The 23970-nt window shown below is 41.0% G+C and overlaps 2 protein-coding genes across 4 annotated transcripts in view; both read right to left on the reverse strand.

Moving 5' to 3' along the window:
* ddr2 (discoidin domain receptor tyrosine kinase 2) overlaps positions 1–5243 on the reverse strand; it is a 40663-nt gene extending 35420 nt beyond the window's left edge. Inside the window, exons 1-2 of one of the 2 annotated variants that reach the window (XM_023954476.1) lie at positions 5084–5243; positions 2255–2337 (exon numbers count right to left, since the gene is read on the reverse strand). The gene's annotated coding sequence lies outside the window, so the exon portion shown is untranslated. The remainder of the gene's footprint in view (positions 1–2254; positions 2338–5083) is intronic. The other variant, XM_023954475.1, reaches the window with a different exon arrangement.
* Positions 5244–11611: 6368 nt separating this feature from the next.
* On the reverse strand, positions 11612–23582 carry uap1 (UDP-N-acetylglucosamine pyrophosphorylase 1). 2 transcript variants are annotated; one of them, XM_004068195.2, is made up of 11 exons: positions 23476–23582; positions 22445–22743; positions 21196–21400; positions 20751–20926; positions 20498–20670; positions 16380–16573; positions 16158–16298; positions 14126–14314; positions 13841–13882; positions 12346–12412; positions 11612–12257 (listed from the first exon to the last, which is right to left on the reverse strand). In XM_004068195.2, exons 2-11 carry the CDS (start codon positions 22725–22727, stop codon positions 12165–12167), a joined length of 1563 nt encoding a protein of 520 aa, XP_004068243.1. In that variant the 5' UTR covers positions 22728–22743; positions 23476–23582; the 3' UTR covers positions 11612–12164. The 2 variants fall into 2 exon arrangements, with proteins under 2 accessions (XP_004068243.1, XP_011472677.1); XM_011474375.3 differs by lacking the exon at positions 13841–13882.
* Positions 23583–23970: the final 388 nt, after the last annotated feature.

The raw sequence follows: 23970 nt of genomic DNA on the forward strand, positions 1-23970 counted from the left end.
ATCTCATCTACTCACTTCAATGACAATCATTGAAAAAAGATAAATAGTTGTTTGAGCTGAACATCAAGATTCAATAGATTACTTTGTGTGAAATTATTCATTCAGAGTATTTTGTACTCTTAAAAAGCTGTGACATAGTCACTTTGTTAGGATGGTACCTGGATACTATTTAAAAAAAACAATGTTTCTGAACATAGGGAATTGCAGAGCCGAAGAGTAAGAGATAGATAGCTGGATTTCTGGTTCCACAGACATTCTTTGTGCATTCACAGAGGCTACAAGTGTGGCATGGTAACAGTAAAGAAATATCAGGTTATATCGAGGTTTTACATTTGCACAAATTATCTTTACTTCTTGGGAGTTAACCGGCAAAGCACATAAATCAAACACGGCGAACCAGCAGCTCCTGCAGCCTGGGAAAGCCTGCAAAGTAAACACTCAGGTTTACTTGGTCAGCTGCCTGCCCCTGTCTCTCTCATGTGCACTGGCAAACACACTGCAGCCTTTTGGATTAAAAGTGAGGGACAGCAGGAAGAAACCAGCAGATGGTCGCGGAGCTGAACGAAAGAAAACATCTGTCTTCTTTTTTTTTTAAGTAGCTTTGGTTTGCTAATTTATCAGAATGAAGGAAGGCAGATATCTAATTAAAGAGTTTGGAAACTCAGTGTGGGTCACACACATGGATCAGAATTTCTGTAAGATTTATCTCATATTTAATGGATAGCTACAACACTTTGACCAAATGAAAAGGAAGCATGACAAGATAATTTTTGGGTTGTCTGATGTCAACTCTTTCTTTTTCATCCACCCAGTGCTCACGTTGTCTGATGGAGTCATCCATCATCTCTGCAGTCAAACCACGCATCAGACCTTCTCAGCACTTATCAGCTAATTAACTAATTACACATATTTTGCAGGTTTTGTTCACCATTTTTTAGTAGACATTCACTCATCGGTGTTTACAGTTTTGTAAAAAAAATTTAGTGGAGTCTTAGAGAAATTAACTCAAAGGTGAAGCCTCTATATTTATTCATTCGGCAAAAATCTGATCATTTTGCTTAAAAGAAATTGCACTCTTTAATTAAACATTAATCTAACTAAACAAAAAAAATTATTCTAACAATGCAACAAAAATATCCTATCTTTTGTTTCAGCTCATATGTAGTTACTGGGGATGTTCAGTTTATTATTCTGCACTTAGTTGGGTATCCCCTTTTTGTATTTTAGCTGTCATGTTTTTATTTTTAGAGTGACCTGCAAAATAATCAAACGTTTCATCTCAAAATTGCTCTAAATCTCATTACCTCAATTCTTGTATTCGGTCCATTTCTGCCTTTAATAATAACTTTTTTGAGCTTCATCAGACAAATAAAAAAGTGACTAAAACCTTTTTGTGAGCTTGTTAAAGTATGTACATGTATGTATAAATAGCGGTGTCTGTTAATGACCCAAGGCAGACTGCAAAGCCGTGCGCCCCAGAGCTTCATGGTTATAACCCCTCACATGTGCTTTCCATTAAATCCTGTTGGTTCTCATTTTAGGCTAAACCATAAAATGACAGATATTTGACTTTTATGGGAAAGCTTGCGATTAGAATCACATTTTGCACCCAGATCCAGGTCAAGGTGTGTAAACAAAATTCTGAAAAACCTACGAAAGTGGAGCTGAGTCGAGCATGGCTGAAGGCCTAAAAACACACATGCTTCATTTTGTTTTTGTAGGAGATATCTATAAAAAAAAATGACCCTCTTATTGTTAGAGGGACAGTGAAGCCTGAGGAGATGGGAGGATTTCCTACATTATACCTTCAAGGCTAGATTTCCATTTGGCAGAGTAGATTAAAACAATACCTTTCAAGCATTTACAGTAACAGGAAACCCAAAAAGGTGAAATTCTGGGCTTTGTATCTTTTACAGATGTGGATGGAAACTACTTTTTCTTCTGAATTTTACATGTGTGTATCTCATTTTTTGAAAGAATCAGTGGTGTGAAACTGAACAGAAACAGTCCAGATTCTGCCCAAGTGTCCAAACACATCTTCAAAAACTTCTATGCAAACACAAAATGGCACTGATGACATTTGTCATTAAATTACCTCCCACAGACGAAAAAAGGGGTAAGCATTGCAAAACACAGATGGAGAAACCTGAATGCGCACATCACAATCTGAAAGTTGTTTTGCATCCAAGAGACAGCAGTTAAAAAAAATGACAGTACAAAAAGTACACTGAAGTTTTTTCAGATCGCTTTTTACCATGGAAAAGTCTGAATCGGAGGAGCAGGACAGCAAAGACCTGTTCCAAACACCTGAGCCATTTGGAATAACATCTGGAACCTCTGCAAAACACATAAAACATGCATATTCGAATATTGTATTTTTTAAAACCATTTTAAAGTCAAAAGGTTCGTTGCACTAAAAAAAGAATACAGATATTTCAGAGTTAAAGTGGATACATTTGTCATATCTGAGCCACGAAACAGAGAAACTTTAACAAACACCTCAACTGTTTTTTAAATATAGTCGTGACAGCCAGAGACCCTTTTAATGGAATATCCAGATTCATTGTTGTGCAGCCACGCTATCAGACTGAGACAAACAGTATCACACGCCAAGAAACTTTTTCCCTGCCTCTCACCTAGAGGCAGATTTTCTTCCGCTGCGCACGATTGAAATCATAAATCCTTGTGGCTAAAATACACTGAAACCCCATGAATCTGGATTCGAGTCAAATCGTTTTATAACACAGACGTGCACATCTGTGATGCCGGCTGACGCTGGCTGGAGGGTTGCTTTCCTAATCCATTTATAGATGATTAAATTCATTTAAAAATGAAGTTTTAATATGTAATCTACAGGTTTAGAAGTACAGCTGAGCCCTGCCACGGGTAAGTACTTTGTTTTGTTTTCATTTTATAAAAGTTTTCGAAATAGAGATGATTATTTGACCAAATCATAATCCTGCTGTAATTTCTTTGGTTGGGATGTACACCTAAGATCATCTTTTGTAGCCTGTAATCTGGGAGAACAGGGACGTGTAATGAGCATCAAAATAAAAAAAGAGACTGCCGCGTGTAAACAAGGGTAGGAATGACAGAGGAGGAAAAGATAAAGGCCACATGTACAAGCAGAACCTCTCCTTGGATTTTGACGGTCAAAGTCAGACGTGATTTAAAGCTTGCATAAACAAAGAGTCTATTTCTTAGTTACATGTAACCATAACCCTGTCTGACTGTGTGGGATGCGTGGGGCCGGCTGTGGGCACCGATGCAGTTCGAGCACACGTGGGACTCCAACTGCTCAATATTTTTGGGGCTAGTAGTTCCCTGAAATGGCAACTATTTATACCAAATTATAGCATGCACCTCTGGGAAGTAACCCCGCTGGTTGACTTCCAGCAGAAGCATTGATCTGAAAACACTTTCAATCAGACGGCGTCGGTGTTGAGTTACTGCAAAGCTAAGTCCACCCCTCACAGCTTTGTGATTGTGGGGTTGTAATAATAGCCTTTAACGTGGTGTGATGTGAGGATGTCAGCCGGGCTCTGACCGAGAAAGGAGGGGCAACTAATTGAAAAGATATGGAATAAAAGATATTGCCATTAAATCCTCACAGTACTCGCCTGACGCTCTATGAAAACACACATTTTAAGTGTGGTTGTTTTTGAACACACGTGTGAACACACATGTTTTTTTTGGATCTAAGACAACTTTGATATAAATTTTGCCAACTTTCTTCCTCTGATGTTGGTTTTTTCCTGTTTACACGTTTGCATTTGGACACAACAAAGAGCTAAACGCTTGACAAAATCCACACCCTCGTGCTCCTGCACAGTACATTATCCTCCATTTAGAGTTATCAGTGCATTCCTTCACTTCATTTGTGGTCAGGTTGTAAAAGTCCACATTTTGCTCTTCGAAGGTTCCTTCACCTATTTTTCTTCTACGACTTCTTTGTTTGTCCGTGCACAAAAGAGCTTGGAATTATGAGAAAAGATTGAAAAAAAGATGCTGTCCAGAAAAATGAATGTTAAATGTTGATGTGATTCTTAAGAAATTACAACAAAAAGGAAAACTAAAATATTCACCATGTGTGATTCATTTTTTATTACTAATATTGTCCTTTGTGGCTCATTGTTGCAATAAAACCAACAAAAATACATTATGCACTGGTTCAAACATGGTGTTCAAAAGTATTTTGGGGATTATAAGATTCTCAATCACGAGAATATATGAGTTTTTTGTAAATCATTTGTAGAGTTTAATTATTTAATCAGGGTATATTTATCTCCCTTGGACATTTGTTAAAACGTTTTATTTTTTAAGTTCCAATTTGAAAAACAAAACAAAAGATCAAATCACTCTGATGGAGAAACAATTTACATTTCAGGGTTTTTAAAGCATAAGTATCATAGTTAGAGTTTAAACCAAACAAAAGTAGCGTTTTTGTTGGTGTCACAGACAAGCCACCGCAGTAACCCAGGATTCACTCCAACTCATCGCTTCTGCAACAAGAACCTCTTTCATCCGCATCTCTGATCTTGTGACCTCACGCTTGACCCTGAAGCAAGGCTGAAACGAGTTCTCTGTGCAGACCACCTTTTGTGTTCACAAACCACAAAAGGATGGCTACATACCAACTGAGCTGAGGAGCTGCAGCTTCAGTGTTTCAACAGGTGATCAGAGAAAACCTCTCTGAGTCCCTCTTAAAGCAATCAGACATCAACAGAGCAAAGACAAACTCAAAGCTGATTGAAGAATCATTTCATGCAATGACAGATTTAGAACAGTTGAGCTCATCAAAATCCTGCAGTTTTTGTAGTAATGGTATAATAACTGCTTGATGCTTTCATATTGGGATTATCTTTAAAATAAATTTGTGGCCATAAAAGTGAAGTGTGTGTGTTCTGTTGAAGAAAAGAAAAGATTTTCGATCTGATGTTATGGAAATGCATTGTTTAAAAATCAGAGCCTTTAAGAAAATAACAAAATTTCTCTTTGTGAAAGTCCCTGCTTCTGAAATTACAGCTATCCATACAAACACAATAAGCTCAGAGCACAAAAACAACACAAGAAAACAACGTACCTGTCAAATCCTCTCCTTCTCCTTTCAGATCATTTGTTCAAAATAGTTTAGGAATATTTTAGAGAGATCCCGTCAGCTGAAGGTCCCTTTCCTTTACCCGCTCACTCTTTGTCAGTTCGCTTCCTTCACTGAGTCTCTCCTGGCTGATGTAAGACAACCGCACGAGAGGCAAAAGAGAGGGAGGCAGAAAAAAAAAACAAACCCTCACATTCTGTGGATTCTTGGGAGGATGCCAAAATCCCAGAATTCCACACATAAGGTCTCAATTAGGGTTGAATCTGATGCTCCATCCAAAATCTTTATTCCTTCTGAAAAGAGCCTTTCTTTTTGAGCCTAAGCGGGCTGAAGCGGTTTTACTTCAAGGCAATTTTTTTCTGGCATTTTCCCCTTGGATTGAAATTGTGCTGCAAATTTAGGGAGAGTTTTTCTGTTATTGAAATCAGCTGCACCAACAGCAGCAGATGCTCAGAGGTTTTGTGCGTTTGGTTTTTCGGCGTTCCTCACCTAAGAAACTCCCTGTAAGTGTTTCATGGTGAGGAAAGCATCCTGCGCTGTGACTTTGCGACTGGTGAAAATTAATTTTAGGTTTTAGTTTGTTATTAATTTTACTGCCTACTTACACAGAGTGCTTAAACCAATTGCAGCTGTCGTCCATGTGCAGTGATTCTTCACGGGCGAAATTAAGTGTTTGCTGCTAGTAAGAACGCGGAAAAAAGGAAGGAAGAAGAGGCAGAATAAAAGTTTAACCAATAAAAAAAAATACAAGTTAAAGACCCACACCGATTAAAATTGTGTTTTTAGTGTTTTTAACATGTTCTTGTGGCATTTTTCTGATGATGGAGGATGTAAAGACAATTTACCGCAAAGTTGCATTTCTGAGTATTTTTTTATTCAAATGGTGAATCAGGAGTAGATAAAGAAATGCAGTTTAAAAAAGATCCTACTTGTGATGTAGAAAATATACTGGGTGGGCCACAAGCTTCCTGCTCCGCTTAAACATAGAGCTCTCAGCAAGGGGGAGGGGAGAGGGGGAGGAATTCACCTTTACTTTCCAGGCTTTTTCCCTGGTATTTCTCCAGTTTCTTATGTTTTTTCTTCCTGAGGAAAACTGGGGCGGCCGTGGTGCAGCGGTGGGGCAGTCGACCTCTGATCGCAAGATTGCAGATTCGATTCTTGCTTTGCCCTCCCATGTGTCGAAGTGTCCTTGGCCAATACTCTGAACCCCACCTTGCCTCTGGTGGAAGGTTGGCACCAGTGTTCGGCTGCTGAGCCGCTACCAGCGTGTGAATGTGTGTGTGAATGGGTGAATGGGACCGTGGTTGTAAATCGCTCTGGGCCTTCAAGGAAGGTAAAAAGCGCTACGCAAGTATACGACATTTACCATTTACTGCCACATCCACCATTCCTCTGTGCTTTATCCAGTACTACAATGTCTGGCTGGTTCGCCATTACCATCCTGTCTGTCTGGATCTGGAAGTCCCACAGGATCTTTGCTCTCTCATTCTCTACCACTTTTGGAGGTGTTTCCCATTTTGACTTTGGGGTTTCCAGTCCATATTCTGCACACATTTTCCTGTATATTATTCCAGCCCCTTGGCTGGGGTGCTCCCCATATGCTTTCCCTGCCATTTACTAAGCACATCATTTTTGATTGATATTCATATGTAGAAAACTATGTTTTATTAAAATTCCACTGCAATAATCTTGGAGCATGAGGTTCTTGTAAAAATGTTTACAGTGATTATTAAGATTATGCTTTTAGGCAAATCAAAAAACCTGTGTGTTGTTTGCAAGGACATAGTTTTGGCACAGTTGTGGGCAGGGCTGTTAGCATGGAGCACAGACAGTATTAGACAGCTTGACCCCTCCCTCCTCGCATTCCAAACAGGAAGTAACCCGCTGGTTCAATTCAATTTAAATTCAATTCAATTCAATTTTCCTTGTATAGCCCAAATTCACAACAACAAGGAATGACAGGGCTTCGTATCGTTAATTGAAAAAGTTAAAAATAAAATCAAAAGGATCATAAATACATAGAGTTCAATAAGAAAATACTAAACTGAACTAACAAACTGACTAAGCTAAACTGGACCCCCCCCTTCGCGATAAGGAAAAACCCCTGAAAAAACGGATTCCGGAAAAAACGAAGAAACCTCAGGGGTGCCCAAATGAAGGAGGGATCCTCCCCCAGGATGGACAGGCGATTTACCAGAATTCACAGAGAAGAATTAACTTATCTAACTCTACAACTACATTTATAAAGTCCATCAGACGAGCTTCATCCAGGCGGAGTTGGGGGGACAGTCGGGGGCGCGAGTCGAGCCGGAGACAGGATCCACTGCCAGGTGTAGGAGCAGGAGCAGAGACGAGGTACACGGCCAGGTACAGGAGCACGGATGAGCCAACTAGAATCTGGAAGCACTCCCACTCCCCAGGAGGTGAGAGGGAAAGAGGGAGAGTACATGAACTGCACTGCACCAAACAGAGGGAACTAGATGATGAATAATGATCAAGAATAGAGAAGAGAAGGAGGGTAGAAGTAGATGAGAGAAGAGGACAGAACCCCAGAGCACCATAGCTACCCCAGCTTCAAACTTCTAGCAGCCCACTAACAACTTTATTGTTATTGTTATTTAGTTTAATTTAAACACATTAACATTAAGTTAAATAATCTCTGAATATTAGCTAGTTTGACAATAAGCCTGTCCAAAGAGGACTGTTTTCAGTCTAACTTTGAATGTAGAAACTGTGTCGGCCTCTCTTGCGTGAGCTGGGAGCTTATTCCATAAAACAGGGGCTTGGTGGCTAAACGCTCTACCTCCAACTGTACTTTTACTAATTCTAGGAACCACAAGCAGTCCTGCATTTTGCGAGCAAAGTGTTCTATTTGGATGGTAAGGGACTATGAGGTCCTTAATATAGGACTGGGCCATACCATGTAAGGCCTTATAGGTAAGCAGGATGATTTTGAACTTGATTCTAGAAAAAACTGGGAGCCAATGAAGTGAAACTAACTCAGGAGTGATGTGATCTCTTCTGCTAGTTCCTGCTAACAATCTAGCTGCTGTGTTCTGAACAAGCTGGAGACTTCTTAAGGAACTCTTAGGACATGCTGTTAACAAAGAGATACAGTAATCCAGCCTAGACGTGACAAATGCATGGATGAGTTTTTCAGCATCACTCTTAGAAAGTATATTTCTGATCTTAGTAATATTCCGCAGGGGAAAAAAGGCAGTTCTACACGCCTGGGATATGTGAGCCTTAAATTATCAATCCTGGTCAAAAAAAACCCAAGGTTTCTATCTGTGGAATTGGGGGCTATACTTACGCCATCCACGGAGACTATCTGAGCAGACAGAGCATCTCTGAGGTTTTTAGGACCAAGTTTAATGACCTCTGTTTTTTCTGGGTTCAAGAGAAGGTAATTACGTAATTGTCATCCAGGTTCCAAGAAGTCTGAATTATTTGAACCATGTTGACTTTATTTATTTATGGTCTTTGACTTTATTATTTATTAGCCTTACTGTAACTCATTTCCCATCATGGAAGTGGTTCCAAGAAGCCAAAATCTCATGGACTTCTATAGAGAAATAAACAGCTTTTATTCAGTCATTCTATTTTTCAGAATAAGCATTCTTGCTCTGATACCACTTTTTAACATCTTCTTGCTAATCCTATTTTTTTTCATTATATTTTTTCTTTATCACAAGTTATTCAAGTTATAAACTGACCAATCAGATGCCTAGTAGCATCTGGTGCCCGCTGGACCCCACCTCAAACGTTTGATTGACAGAGTCTCCCGAGCCGCTTTCAGTGACAGGGGTGTGAACTTCAAACAAGCTTACTCATGATTGGCTACAGTAGTTGCCCTAGAAATGTGACTCAGACCGACTCGGACCAATCACTGTCGACTGCCTTCAAATGACGGCGCCCGTAATGCAGAAAAATGGTGACTGAATTAGATTAATTTTACTGGAGCCGGAGTTGAGTCATTTTCAATGGGTGGCGTTACACTCACTTTGTCCATCTTTATTTAAACTCAATGGCCCGGAGTAAGTCTGTGCTCATTTCCCATCATCCCTTTGTTCACACCCTCTCCCTCTAGAGCACCACCCCAAGCTCACATTAGCAAAAAAGGCAAGCAATATTAGACCAATCCAGCCGTCCAGCTTTAAGTCAAAAACCAGTTCAGACGAGGAAAATAAAGTCATACATCGATCTATTTGTCTGCAAGTGGATGGATTGGAATGAAGCGGAGCAGGGAGCTTGTAACCTGACGATGGCAGCCTGTAACAACTGCAAGCTTTATCCAATCATATTCTTTCACCTGGTCCTGATTCACCACTATTCGAATATAGGAATACTCAGAGATACAGTTTTAGTGTCCATTTTCTTAAAAATGTCCCTCCATCATGAAAAAAAATGCTACAAGAGCAATTAAAAAAAGAAGGTCTTAAAGTTGAATGAATACAAAATGATAAAATAAATGCAGAACACCAGCTCTTTTGACTCTATAGCTGTAGATTAAAAAGGATTCATATGATACCAGCAGTTCTCTTCTAGTTTCAACCTCTCTATTGTGTAAGAAAGTCAGCTGTAGAGCTAAATAACCTGTCACAAGACCACGTGACCACATTTTCTTGTGTTAGAAAGCAAAGGCAATGTCTGAAAGTAATTTTTCTGAAAAGAACAGGTTTCAAAAGCTTGCAACTGTATATTTCCTAAACTGTGATTCCATGAGTTTAAAAACGGAACGGGAGCTCGTGTCAAATGACCCATTAAATTCTTGGGTTTTTGATTGCTCAGGAGTTATTTACAGGGAAGGCAAATCATTTACCTTTGTGTGGTCTATTTAACGACAGCAAACAGTCGAGCAATTTGAATGAAAGGTTAAAACAGAGAGAGGATTACATAAACAAAGAAGAGCTGATTCTGCTCAACTTTGCAGTTTATTTGCTTTCTGAGCCCTTCAACTTTACAAATAGAGGTAGAGATTTTAGGATGGCTGTTTAACTCATATTGCAAATTAATTTTATTTAAACGTGAAAGCAAGTTTCTATCAGACCAAATGTCACGGAGGACTGCTGTTTTTTATATTACTGTGCAGGAATGGAGCTCAGAGAGCAGGAAAGAGTGAGTCAGAAAAGAGCTTCTCAGAGGATTCTCTGGCTGGAAGTGTCGCCTCACTTGACCCATCCCAAGCATCAGTGGGAACCCAATAAAAAACAGTTGGCCTCCTCTTTGACTCTCAGATTAAAAGAGAATTGTTTTTGAAAAACTGAAAGAACATGCAGCCCTCCCACTTCCTCAAGTATCAACCAGGTCTTTTTACACAAGCATGACAAATCCCATTATTATCAATGAAAACGGTCAAATTGTAAATGGCATATACTTTTATAGTGCTTCACTACCTTCTTCGAAGACCCACACACTGTCACTCACTGATGGCAGCTTCACAACTCAACACTGGTGCCAACCCATAACCACCAGGGGCTTTGTGGGGTTTAGTGCCTTGCCCAAGGACACTTCAACACCTGTGCGAGCAAATCCTTCTGATGAAGACAAAAAGGTGACTTCAAAGACAGCAGAAGTGACAATTTGGCATGAAAGTAGCTAAACAAAAAATAGAAGTCATAAAAAAACCAAAAAACCTGCACAAGCTCTGCTCTCCTACTCGATCCTTATAGTGCAGGTGAGTAGGTGGTTATCAAACCGTTTACCCACCACCAATTGAACCAATTAACCCTTGTGCTATATTAGGCACTTTAACATTGGGAGTTGGGTCATCTAGACAGTGCCTTGAACTTTTTTCTTCAATTATTTATTCAATTATCATTCTTTTATATATTGCTCTCTGTTGCTGTACTGCTGCCGCAATAAGGAAATTTCCCCATCGTGGGACTAATAAAGGAATATCTTATCTTATTTGTAACACCTCACTGGTGTCCATGGATTACATGAAATCTTTCCACCTTTATCCACCTTTGTCATGGTAGGGAGAACACGGCAATGCAAGGGTGGGGTCATCTAAGATAGCACAAGGGTTACAAGGGTGAAATATTCAAAGCCATGAAGTAAAGACGATAAAAGGCAAATAAACTACTTTTTGGCTCCAATGAATTGTTTTTTTTAATATTTACCATTTATTTACAATTTAGAGTCTCTAATTAACCTGTTAAGGCATGTTTTTGGACTTTGGGACACGAGGAGAACATGGAAACTCCATATGGAAAGGTTCCAGCCGAGATTTGAACCACATTCTCACGGTGATGTAAGCGTGCCGCCCCACCTGTTAGTGTTGACTTTTTCCCCCATAAAACTTAAGTGTGGAATACAATAAGAGAGGAGCTGGTTTGACGGTGAGAGGAAGTGATTAACATAGGAGTATCAAAATAACAAAGGAGCATCTTAACAATTAGTTTCACCGACAGATGAGATGCTGCTCATAAATTTCTTTTTAATTTACAGATAATGAAACTGCCCTGAAATATACTTTGAATATAAACACAACAAAGAAAAGGCAAAGAATTTCCAAAAAGAAATCTCTTTTAATAAAGATGACAGAACCCATAGCATTACTTTCGGTCACTTCAATGATTTCCAGCATGGAAGAAGCAGATTTTATAAATACCCCCCACAGAACCATTTGTGTCTTCAGATTAATAGTACAAAAGATCACTCGGATTGATTCAGCTCAGTCAATCATTATATTAAAAAAAAAAAAACAGGCAAAACAGGTGGATGCTGTGTCCCCACCCTTTGAGCATCCACATTCACATATAAAAAAAAGTCTCAAAAGTAAAATAAATAAGACTTGCAGATTGCTTCATGGTGTCAGTATGAAAGGATTCCTAACTTCATGCTGCGTTCAAGTGCTCTTCAAAACATCAACAAACAAACCAAAGAAAAGTTGGTGTTAAAGGGTAAAACGACACACTTCATCTTGCCCGTCGTTCATTCGTGTTGGATGGGACAGCTTCTTCCACAAACACTTGTTATTGCACAGCATGGCATCACAGTTTCTCCCAAAAATAAAAGGAATGGTGCTCTCAAATGCTCCCGTTCTTTTCCATCTCTCTGCTTAGACTCCATTCTTCACCAGCTCATGGACTCCGTTCTCGTCGAGCATGAGGGCCGGGTGAAACTCTCGCCCTCTTACCAAATCCTCGAGGCCCTGGAAAACGACAGACGGGCGTGTGTTGGCATCAGCAGCTGAGAGGAAGAGCATCTGGAGTTTGTGTGTTTGACGGGTGAGGCCTCACCTCTCCTCCATAGGACACCAGCGGAGAAATCTCACATTTAATTGGCAGGTCTGTTCCATCTTTCAGACTGAAAAAAAAAGGGGGATGAAGGAGTCATTTTCTCAGGAAGAAAGAAGGGGAAGGGGCTGGGAGAAAACAGCTGCAAACCCTCAACACAGCTGTTCTTCAACCCCGGCTTGTGATTAGAGGTCAAACCCAAAAATCAGCGCTTCCTGGAAAAGAGTGATTAGTCCTCTTACCCCTAATGGACGTAATCTAGAGGGAAACTGCTGAATTACAGATAATCTTTTTGGTTTCTTTGATGAAACTCGACGTTATCATTACACAGCAGTTTGCTTCTAGTTTTACAAAAATCAAAGGTCAGACGTCCGTTTCTCTGAAAAGTGATTTAAAGAAGAAAATAAAATCATCTCAATAGAGTTTTGAGGCCTTCATAACATTTATGGCATCCATGAATGTTATAAAGTCAAAAACATGCTCATGTTCAATTTAAAAGCATTTGGATTTTATTTTTAGGTTAAACTGACATCTAATAAGGAGCAAAACAAGTCGCTAATTGGAATATAAATCAGCAGATCTACTATTTTTTTTTGAGAGAGAGAGTTTTATTGCTCCCCGTTATCCAGCATGCAGTATGTGTACAGGTCCAGGTTATTGACTGTATATGAGAACTGGAGCGAGTGCTATGAGCAAGTTGGTGGGATAACACCCGTAGAAAATGCTTTACTACCGGCTCCTACCAAATGAAATCATTTCAGTCTGCATTTTTTCCCCAATACAGACGTCGCCATGTTGGAGCCAGATGACATCAGCAAACATTGATTGGTGTAAGTCGAGGTGAGTCAACAATTCTATGGTAACCACTGTCGCTAAACAAGGGTGAGCTTGTTGAAAGGCCACACCTTCCACTTAAAATCAGGCTTGGGAAAATCTGTCAATCAAACGCTTCCAACGTTTGACGTGAGACCACGTACTTTTACTGAAGTATCTGATTGGTCAGTTTATAACTTGAGTAACTTGCAATAAAGAAAAAAATATCATTAAAAAATTGTAGTAGCAATAACACGTTAAATAATGCAAGAATGGTTATTCTGACTAATAGAATGACTGAGTGAGCGCTGTTTATTTCTTTATGGAAGTCTGTGAGATTTTGGCTTCTTGGAACCAGTGGGTACTTCCTGTTTGGAATGCGAGGGGGAGGGGTCACTCAGTCCAGTTCTCACATACAATCAATGATCCAGGTCCAGGGTCTACAGAGGTGTATTAGTGTAAACCATCTGTCAGCGGATCACTATGACATGAAGTCACATGACCAGGATAAATGATCATTTGCCGAAGTGAAAGGAGGCAGAAGTGCAGTGCACTTGCAGACGCCTCCTTCAAGAGCCAAATGAAGAAACGGCGAGTCAAAGGCAGAGTTGAACATCTGAAAGTAGAGGGTAAGAAAACCAAAACCCCTTCACCATGCGCTCAGTTCAGCAGGTGGGATAATTACTTTCCGTTTCCATCATCTGTGACACTGCCCGCTGCTCCAGCGCTGGAAACATGTGTGGGACACAGGAGCAACACCCAGCATGAGGGGGGGGGGAGGTCAGACAGTAGTGAGGCTAAAAGAATATGACGTCCACAACACACAAACACACACAACAAAGCCAGCGTATACATCTCTACAGGGAGTGAAATGGTTTGGAAGGAGGTGGGGGTGACTACGAGGAATCGCGTTTTTGTGTTTGTGCGCATATTGTGCATCTTGTGGAGAGTCACGTCACACTGCGGTCACCTGGGTATGGCAGGTACTCGTCTGCCGTTCTCGTCGATGAAGTGGCCCCCAGCGTTGAGCACCCAGCGGTGGTGGAGGGACATGAGGGCGTGTCTGGCTGTGGTGGGCGTGTCTTTTCCCTCCTGAGTGTCGGCATTCTTCAGCGGGGAGAACTCGTCCTCCCGGAGCACTTCGTACACGACAAAGGTCCTGAGACAAAGCACAGTCACAAAACTTTGGAGAAGTCGCTTCTACGGTTTTTCTTACTTAAATTGGAGGTTTGGGGTCCAGGAGGAAAATCAAACATGTGTCAATGCATGTCGGGCTGTAGGACAATTTGGAATTAGCAACAATTATTCACCGTAACCGATTGATTTATACCTTTATGCTCCAACCAGACCAATCGGTCTGAGGCAAGTTGATAATCAAATCGACATATACCAATATAAAATACTTGAAAATTTTAAATAAATTGATAATATGGATCTTGGAAAATACCATTTGAATTGAGGCACGGTGGGTTTATTTTACTAAACGGTAAAATACACAGTGCATCACAGCGGACAACACACACGTGATGACAGCAAAAACGGATCAGACCATCATTCCAGTCCAATGTGTGGAAACACTTTGAATTTAACAAAGTCATGAGACCATCCAGTGTGCTAGAATGTTCTAATAATGCTCCATTTGGATTATTTAGATGTGGAAAAACAACAGTAGGCTGAACTTTATAAAACTAAAAAGTGAATGGAATTGACACTCATTTTGTTTACTTGTTTGTTTGTACACATATTTAATTTATACTTGATTATCTTGAAAGAAAAACAAGGAATCTGGAAAACTTCACCTGGACTGTTCAGTATCAGGAATTTATCTCTGAATCACACTGGTTGAAGGTTTGGTTAACAATGTTCTGGATCCATTTTAGGTCAGTGAATCAGATCGAATCCTTCAAAATGAAACAATCTCCACCATGAATCGTATCACCAACCATAAATTATGATATCAATTGAATAATTGTTATGGACTTTGACTGCTGTTCCACCCCTGTGGTGATATGTGATGTTATGACTTATAATACATTTTTAAATGGCAAATCAAAAAACAAACAATACATCATTTCCAATGACCTACTTTTCTGGTAGAACTGGTCAAAACTAATATGGACAGCAATCAAAAACCATATGGGTAGTGTGCGTCTGGGTTTTTTTTTTAATCTAATGGTTTCTCTGTCTCTGCATGTGTGTAAACATTTATGGTAACCATTCATCACGGTTTATCACAATGGCAATACATCTTTGATTAATTGTGCAGGCCTAGCTTTATGTGGTGAGAACTTTAAAAGTGTCAGCTGCAAAGTCCAGAGGTTTTTGGTTTGTGAAGGTAACAAACCTCTTTTAAAGAATGACAACCTTCACCAAAGCAGGACCTAGACTGGTTACAATGGTTCAATGCTGCATATAACACAGAATCAACAGTGTGAGGGACAGGCAGCAAACTAGTTCTTCAAGGTCTAGACTGAAAAGCACTGACAAGAAACAAACCCCAATAGAACTTTTTGAGTCAACACTCCTGGATTCTGCTACAACCGACACACCTCCAGTCCATTCCCTGAGAATATTTAAATTATTTCTCATCCTTTCTGTGAAAGGTGGTTTACAAGCCTCAAAAGAAGCGGCCAGCAGCGTTATTTCCATCCGACTTCACAGCAATTCTTCCATTAAATGTGAAGTTCTATTAGGAGAGCTGATGTCATGTAACATTTGAGGAGGCGGAATGAGAGAACAGCTCGTAAAGCTCCATCCTCTTATGGAAAAGCTGGCAAGCGCAGACTCTAGAGGAAAGTCAGGGTTGAGGCTGGAGGACGGAACCAGAACTGAGTGGAAAAAGAGGTTGGTTGTTGCCTGGAAGAACAAATCAAGATCTTTGGGCCAGAAAACCTGCCATAGGACGGCGTGCAAACGTTGATCATTGCCTCTTTAGACGGTTTGGTTTTAAGGGTGAGCAAACAAACACTGAACAATGTGAAAAAAACAGCCCCATGACTTACTTTGCAAATTGGAAGATGTCAAAGACGAACTTTTCCATCTTAATCCCATTGGGTTTGTCGGGCTTGATTAATTGACCCTGGGCATCCACATACGGGATCTTCTTCTGGGCCACGTGGTGCTGCAGCTGTGGCTCATGTTTCCTAAAACCCAAACAGAAGTCTGCGCTGTTTTGACCTGAAGCCAAGCAGCAAAGATCCGTAGCGTGTCCACAGCTGTCTTACTGTACGACATCTCTGAGGAACGGGAAGCTGAAGAAGTGATTGGCCACATTTCCTGCATTGAACATCAGACGTCCGTCCGCACCGCGCTTCTCCGCAGTCGCCAAGGTGATCTCACTGTACTCCACCACCTGATAAAGCCCGTCCACCTTACAGACCACGCCCACAGCCTCTGTGGGGTTCGTTTTCTCCACCACCTGGAAACAGTGCAGCACATCCATTACAATAAAATAAAATCGGCTCGTTTTTAATGTGAATTGCGCTCTCTGGAACACACTACAGCTAAATCAACTAATCCTTTGAGTTGAATCCTAAATTGGTGTAAATATATGGTAAGGTAGCTGCATCTTTGTAAGAAAAGGACATTTCAGGCAAGAAGAAGTAGCTGGTAAAATGTTGTTATAACCGAAAAAGATGGAGTGCACCTCAGCAGAGATTAGAGGAAGTGTAACCACAAAGTTTCAAAGATGTAACACAAGTCGGATCCTTCTGTGTGTGAATCATTTGAATACGTGTCATGTTAGCGCATTCCAAACTGTAAAGCAAGCAAGACTGCATTTTGAAAAGCCCAAAGGAATCCAAAGTGGGTCGTCCTGAATACAGAATCGGAACGTCCAAATTCCAACGAGCTGTGGTTCCTAACATGACTGCATCCTTTGTAAACAGAGAGAGGTGACACTCTTTATGTTGCTGTAATAAACCAAAATATAAAACAGAAAAATGTCTTCTGAAAGGCTTTTTATAGCAATTTGTTTTTTATTTTGCCCGAGTTTCAACAAACTGAGTAGTGCAGCAGCTTTACCGGGGATTCCTTGTTCATTTTGAAGTTTTCCTGCCAGAGTGGTTTGATTTACATTTTAATGAAAAGCACAAGCAGAAACAGAAACCTGGTTCAGGATACAAATGTGTAAACTGATCTCTTAATGTGCTTTCTGACCACCTGAATAAAGCCACAAAGTGCTCCAAAAGCAGAAGACCCAAGTACCTGAGACTAGAGTGACAGAAGAACTCCAACACTCAGTGTTTCCCCTTTTTGCAGCAGGTCTATAATAAATGGGGGTAAACGGCCCCCTCCCCATCTGGCTAATGACAGAGTGAAGTCCTGATGAGGATGTTGGTTCTCCGGTTGGAGCAGGGATGGGGGGGTTGGTGAAGCCACATGAACTGCACTAGCGGCTGTTTGCAGTTTACAGCAGGAGGGTGGGACTGTGCTGAGATCCAAGCCTACCGTCTCTGCTCCACCACACGTCTCCTCATGTGAAGAGGGGGAACGGTCTGACGGCAGGAGCGATATTTCATTCCATTCTGGGTGAGCTAGAGAAAAGCCCCCAGGGAAAAGTATTCCTTCATGAGGTCTGCGGGAGCCAGAAAGACACTTCAGACATGAGAGAGGTTTGATTTTCAAGAGCAGAAGCAAAACAGAGTAAAGAAAACGATTTTTAAATCCCGTTGACCAAATTTTTCATATCTGCCAATTTAAAACAACCAACATAGACGAATAAATCAATTTAAGGACCATTATAAATTTTCTTGAGATAGAAAATACAAAGCTTTATAGAATTCTTATATTTTGACCAAGAACCAGAACCATGTGTCAGAGCTTTACAATACTATTTGACGTCTTCACACTAATATTTTGGACTAGATTCTCCTTTAACTACCTCGGTGATCAAACCCCAATATCAGGGCAAACATTTCAATAATCCAGTTTGCCTCTGTGGGGCATTCACAGCCACAGAAATGTAAATGTAGGAAAACAATTCTGAGCTCAAAAGTACCTAGAAAGCTGAAATGACTTTAAAACCTCTAAGGAAACCTCAGGCTTGCATCGCCACCTGGTGGTGATCTGTGGAATATGTGGATAGTGTTGGACAACAAACCATCTGCATCTTTGTGAACATCAGACACACCAAGGAAAGACGTGAAACATCATCTGTTATACTGGAGAAACCAGGCGGAGTATTCTGCCCTTTCTTCAGGCTTATAAATACAAAAAAATATATTATTTACACTTAACATTATTGTAGACACACTCAGGCTCATTATGTTTTTTTAACCCTTGTGCTATCTTAGATGACCCCACCCTTACATCGATGTGTTCTCCCTATCATGACAAAGGTGGATAAAGGTGGAAGATTTCATGTAATCCATGGACACCAGTGAAGATCACAAATCATTGAAGAAAAAAGGTTCACTGTCTAGTGGGTCTAGATGACCCAATGTTAAAGTGCCTAGGATTGCACAAGGGTTAAGTATTGTTTTTGTCTTTGTATCCCCTTAAAATAACTTAAAAACTGACCAGACTTTGTCACTCTGAACAGCTTCAAGTGAGCAGTCTAAACATATTTATAGAGTGAGAGTCATTTAGGGGGTTATGTTACCTAAGCTGGTTCTTTTGAAAGACTGAAACCCGAGGAAAGAGCTGTTGGTGAAGATCCATTCTGCAATTAGTCATCCAGAGAGCCCTGGTTTAACTATAAAGTCCTCAAAGCATTTCATTAAAGGGCCTATGTCACACAAAATCAACTTTTTTGAGCTTTTAAGTGTATTATAAATGTTCATTCCTCACAAAAAAACAACCCCAAGGCGGTATTTTGATCCATTCATGTACCTCTCAGTATTCCTCCAAAACCCTGCTTTCTGACCAACAGCCCCTCCCAATCCACAAAAACGAGTGGATTCTCATATTTTGACGTGACAAAGTGGGGAACAGCCCCCTCCAGGAAGAGTCTGCGGTGCCAGCTCCGCCCCCAGCCTACCACACACACCCACTTTCTCCGCAGACCCAGCGGTGATCGTCAAAACACTTTCCTTTTAGATGCACTATGCACATCCATCTTTGCAAAAGTTCGGATGTTGTTTGTTTTTGTGGGAGAAACGCAGACATGCAGATGAGGCCGACGATGAGGAAGGATGACGTCATGAAATGGGCGGCACCAACAACGAGCGAAAGGCGGAGCCTCAGAGATAGCGTCATCTTACTTCAGGATAAGAAAATAAACTGCGGAATAAAACTCATACTTTATAAAAAAAAACGTGTTCTGTAATGTTCGAAAGGTAATAGATGATCATATATATGGATATAGGTTGTTCTGAAAGGCTCAAGAATAACATAATATAGGCCTTTCAAGCAGCACTCACACCTAAAAATCATCAGAAAATGTGTCACTTTGGACAAATATTAAAGACCCATTCCAATGAAAATCCTGTTTTAACATGTTCTTGTAGCGTTTTTCTCATATGTATAAAAAAAATAACCTCAGAATTTCATTTCTGATTGTTTGTTTTTTCAAATTGTTGAGAATCAGGAGCAGGCAAAAAACTTTTTTGACAAAAATTGTTTTTTTTTAATGTAGAAAATACTCTGGGAGGGCCACACGCTACCTGCTCTGCAAGGAGGAGGGGAAGAGGGGCGGGGTTGCTCTGCACCAATGCTCCCTCCCATAACTTGGAGGGAAATGTCACTGAACGACTGCTGCTCTGTGAGACTATGAAAAAAACGACAGTTTTTTTTTAATTTTGTCTAAAAACGGCATAATCATGACTACAAGACCACTGGGAACGCTTTTACAATAGATCAAAGGATGATGGGAGTTGGTTCTTTAAGCCATGACATGAACTCTTTCTTCTACAAACTTATTCCATCTTTATTAGTCGTGCAGTTTGCCAACTGAGGATTTTAGGACCCTAACGCAATAAAAGCTCAAATTGGAGTAAACCCTCATTCAAAGTGAAAAAAAGGATTAATAACAAAAATTAACATTTTAAAAGTAATACTGTTTGAGTTTAGGGAGTTATGGAAAAGTGTATCAAAAAGGAAGACAATACTTATTCTTCACACAGCGAGTTCCTCTCAGTTCTCTGCCGCAGAACACAAAGTATAAACTCATAAACCCTCTGATTCCGGCAGACCCGGTCATGTCACGATATCTCCTGTTAAAATGGACTTTGACTTTGCATATCTGCACACTGGCAACCGTAGAACAAGCCTGTTGAAAAAGTTATGTTCTCCTTAATGAACAGAGAGAGAAAAAAGAGGAACTCCGGTCTCTGATGATCCGGTTTGACTCAAACGTGAAATTCGTTGGTTAAATAAAGAGGGAAAGCAGAACGCAGCTGACCTTGGCTCCGCAGTCAGCTCCCTTCTGCACACAGAAACCCACAAAGGCGGGGTCGGCCACTTTGACCAGGATGTTGTCAACACAGTACACGTGGATGAACTGGATCCCTCTCTGCTGCATGTCGTTCAGAATGCCCTGGTTCCCAAGAGCTCTGTACAGACCGCCGTTTCCATCTGAGGCACAGATGTTTAAAAGATGAAATAATCCATCCACAGGCGAGCTTTTGTGTATCCTAAAAGATATATAAACAAACCTGGAGCCATGGAGAGCTTCCCTTTGCTCTCCAGGATGATCTTGCCTTTGTAATCCATTGCGGGTAGCATGCCCTGCTGGAAGAATATGACGTCGGTCTTCTCCAGCCCAAAGTAGTTATGGCGCGAGAAGAAATCTTTGGTCATTTCCATTGTCCTGCCACTGGTCATGATGTACCTGCAGACAAAAAACAAGACAAACAATTCAAACCCAAGCTGCCATTCTTGACTTTGCAGCAGACTTAGACACAACAGAACCTGAACTCTCCAACATTTTTCTTTTATCGCCAGCGTTGGGTCTTTTTAGACTAAACTGTCCTTGAGTCTGCTTCCTCCCTTCGTGTCCTTTGATGCTCTCATTAGAGCATGTATCATGTCAGACCTAACTGTCAGAAAGACCAGGGATCGACGAGAACAAGATGCTTCAGTTGAAATCCAGAGTCTCACCAGGGAATACAGCACTTGATGTTGTGCCTCTGCTCGGCCAGCTGCTGCAGCTTCAAGATGCGCTCGGCCTGGATCTGAAAGAGGGTTTTGTGGGATGGCAGCCCGACGTCATACATGCCTTTGGGGTAAGAAACCCCCAGCCTGGTTCCCTGCCCACCAGCCAGGAGCAAAGCGGCCACTTTATTCTGGGCAATACACTGAAGACCTGGAGAGCAACAGAGCATGACTGAGAACAAAAAACACTTTGTCGTATTGAAAAAAGCAAAAAATGTAGAGAAAGATAGACGGGAAACCTGTAGTTTCTGGGTGTCTTTAGTAAGCAAACCATAACTACATAATAAACTTTACAAAAACAACGTAGATAACATTTATCAAAACCGTTTATAGAGCTGATACTTTATGAGCAGATCTAATGGACTTTGGAGATGTTGCTCCAAGAGAAACTCTTGGCAAGACTTGAAATGACTTTATTGTAGCTCAATAATTAGCAATACTTTCAGTTATAAACGTCTGGCTGGGAGCCTTTTTATTTCCCTGGTTGTCAAAATAAAAGTTTATATCCAGTTACTGGGCGAGGCCTGAATACGTCAGATCCCAGACGTGGTCACCACGGCACGGGATGACTTCACGTCGCAGCTCCGACTGCGTCAGCCCCAAACCAGCAACAGATGTCCTCCCCAGAAAACAACAAAGCAGCACACCCACTCAAGACCCAGGAGTCTGTGCAAGGGAGTTGCGCAAAAGCACAATGACTAACAAAAGTGCGCAAGTGGAATCAACATGATTAATCAAAAGAAAGAAAAGAAAAAAAGGGGAGTTTATAGGTTTTTTCGCACTTGTGAAAGTGATACTGCTTAGCCTGAAGTCCAAAGCTGCCTCTGTGTGGGCCTTCAGGAGCATTTATTTAAACAAAAACAAAGAAATGTGAGAAGAAGCATTGACCTGTTGAACATTTGGGCGAACATGTGATGCTCTAATCCTCTGAAGAATCTCAGTGTGACACCAGATGAAGAACTCCTCTGCCTGAACTTGAAGTCGAAACATTTTTAAACCTAAAGTTTAAGTTTTTGTTTGTTCAGCTCAGCGGGTGTTTGACTGAATAATGTTTCCCGCTACTCTGTGAGACTGATCACAATAAAAACAATCAAAAACATTACGTTTCCTTAACCTTAGCACACTCCAAGCTTTGAAAAGTCCAAAGTTAAGTCTCTGGCAGTAAATGAGCATAAACTCTTCAGATAAAGCTCACCTAGAGCCTCCCAGTCTTTGAGGTGGTCCCTGTCCCTGGTCACACTCCCCAGCACCTCCCTGGGCACCGGCTCCATGCGGGCATCCATCTTCTCGTGCCGGCTGCTGCTGGACGTCTCCGTGGCGTTTCGGAAGAACTGAGTGATCTCCTGAAAGTCCATGTCCTGCAGGTCCTGGGTCAGCTCGGCTCGCTCTCCGGCGCTCAGCTCGTTGCAGAACTGAAGGAGGTGCGACTGGCCGGCGTCGGTCAGCCTCTGCATGAGCTCCTTCATGTTTGAATCCATGATAAACAGTGCCAACCTACAAGAAGAGAACAAGTTCATGGATTTAAATAAGAGAAAAAAGAAAAAACGTTGTTGTTAAAAAGTAAAGTATTTTTTAACTTGGCATAGAAGACAAATTTTTTCAGTTTTTCCAGACAAAAACACAAACAAAATCAAAACAAAAGCATTTTTGTCCACTAGGCCGTCCCTAGCAAAACAAGCCCAACAGGTGAGAGCACAGAACCAGAAAATCAATCCACCTTAAGAGGATTTCCCTCTTTGTTTGAACCCACACCCACGATGAGCAGCTAGTTGCACCAGGAAATCATCATAGACACCTCCAGCTAGAGTCCAGGGGAAGGGATGCTGCGAGCTGGACGTCAACTAAAGCCTCACATCTGCCGGTCACAGTCACGGTCTCAGCGGGGAGTCAAGTTATTGATGGAACTTTGAAAGTTGACGTTTGCTGGAGAACTGCGGCAGCGGGACATGAATGACAGGAGAGGACAGCCAGGATGCCTCGACTCGTCTGCTGTTCAGAAAACGACTCCACAACTGCTTTATGTTCGGGATAAAACCCAAAACTTAAATAATATTAATAACCCTCATGTTTGCTGCTGCCCTCTCTCTCAGAAGAACCGACAAGTCAAGAAGAAGTGTGAGGACGCGGTGAGCCGCGCACAGACAGAGGCTCTCTGTGGGAGGAAACTCGTCGAGAAATGAAATATAAATTAAAATAGTTAACTATAAAGAAACATTAAACTCTCACCTTTCCGCAGTCCTGTTTCCCTGTATGAAATGACCATCAGTGTCAGTGGCTCCGAGCTCCCAGCAGTTGGTCAAAGCTCCGCCCACCGATCTACACCTCCTGCTACGTCACGTGGAACGTGGCAAAAGCGGCGGCGCGTAGGATGGTGCTTTCAGGGTCCCCTCGTATATTTATCGATTCCCTTTGGACACTCCGATTGTCTGCTTTTCTACTCTGCCACTTAAAATCAACAAACAATTAAGATTTCTTTTTCAAAACTCAAAAAGGAAAACAAGTGAATTTTTTAACATTGCTGAGAAAAAATAAAGACTGACCTCCGACAAAAACTTACATACAAAAATAACATGCTTATAAAAAAATAATGCGCTTGTTTTTTTAACTTTCAACTCTGTATAACGTATAATAATAATCTATTAAAGTAAAATATTAAAAATATAGAAGTGTTGCTGAAACAAGAATATGCATATCCCTTTGACATGTGTTATTATTTTTGTA

The sequence above is a fragment of the Oryzias latipes genome, chromosome 4 (genome assembly GCF_002234675.1).
Source record: "Oryzias latipes chromosome 4, ASM223467v1".
NCBI classification, from domain to species: Eukaryota; Metazoa; Chordata; class Actinopteri; order Beloniformes; family Adrianichthyidae; genus Oryzias; species Oryzias latipes.

What these genes read in the sequence shown, in the direction of transcription:
- uap1 (XM_004068195.2), bottom strand. Translation starts at nt 22,727, where the DNA reads ATGGATTCAAACATGAAGGAGCTCATGCAGAGGCTGACCGACGCCGGC. An exon ending in GAGCTGACTGCGGAGCCAAG is followed by an intron (nt 16,574 to 20,497) that starts GTCAGCTGCGTT and finishes CACTGTTTCCAG; the next exon opens with GTGGTGGAGAAAACGAACCC. An exon ending in ACAGATGATGGAAACGGAAA is followed by an intron (nt 12,413 to 13,840) that starts GTAATTATCCCA and finishes TTTTTTTTTCAG; the next exon opens with TCTGAAAGATGGAACAGACC.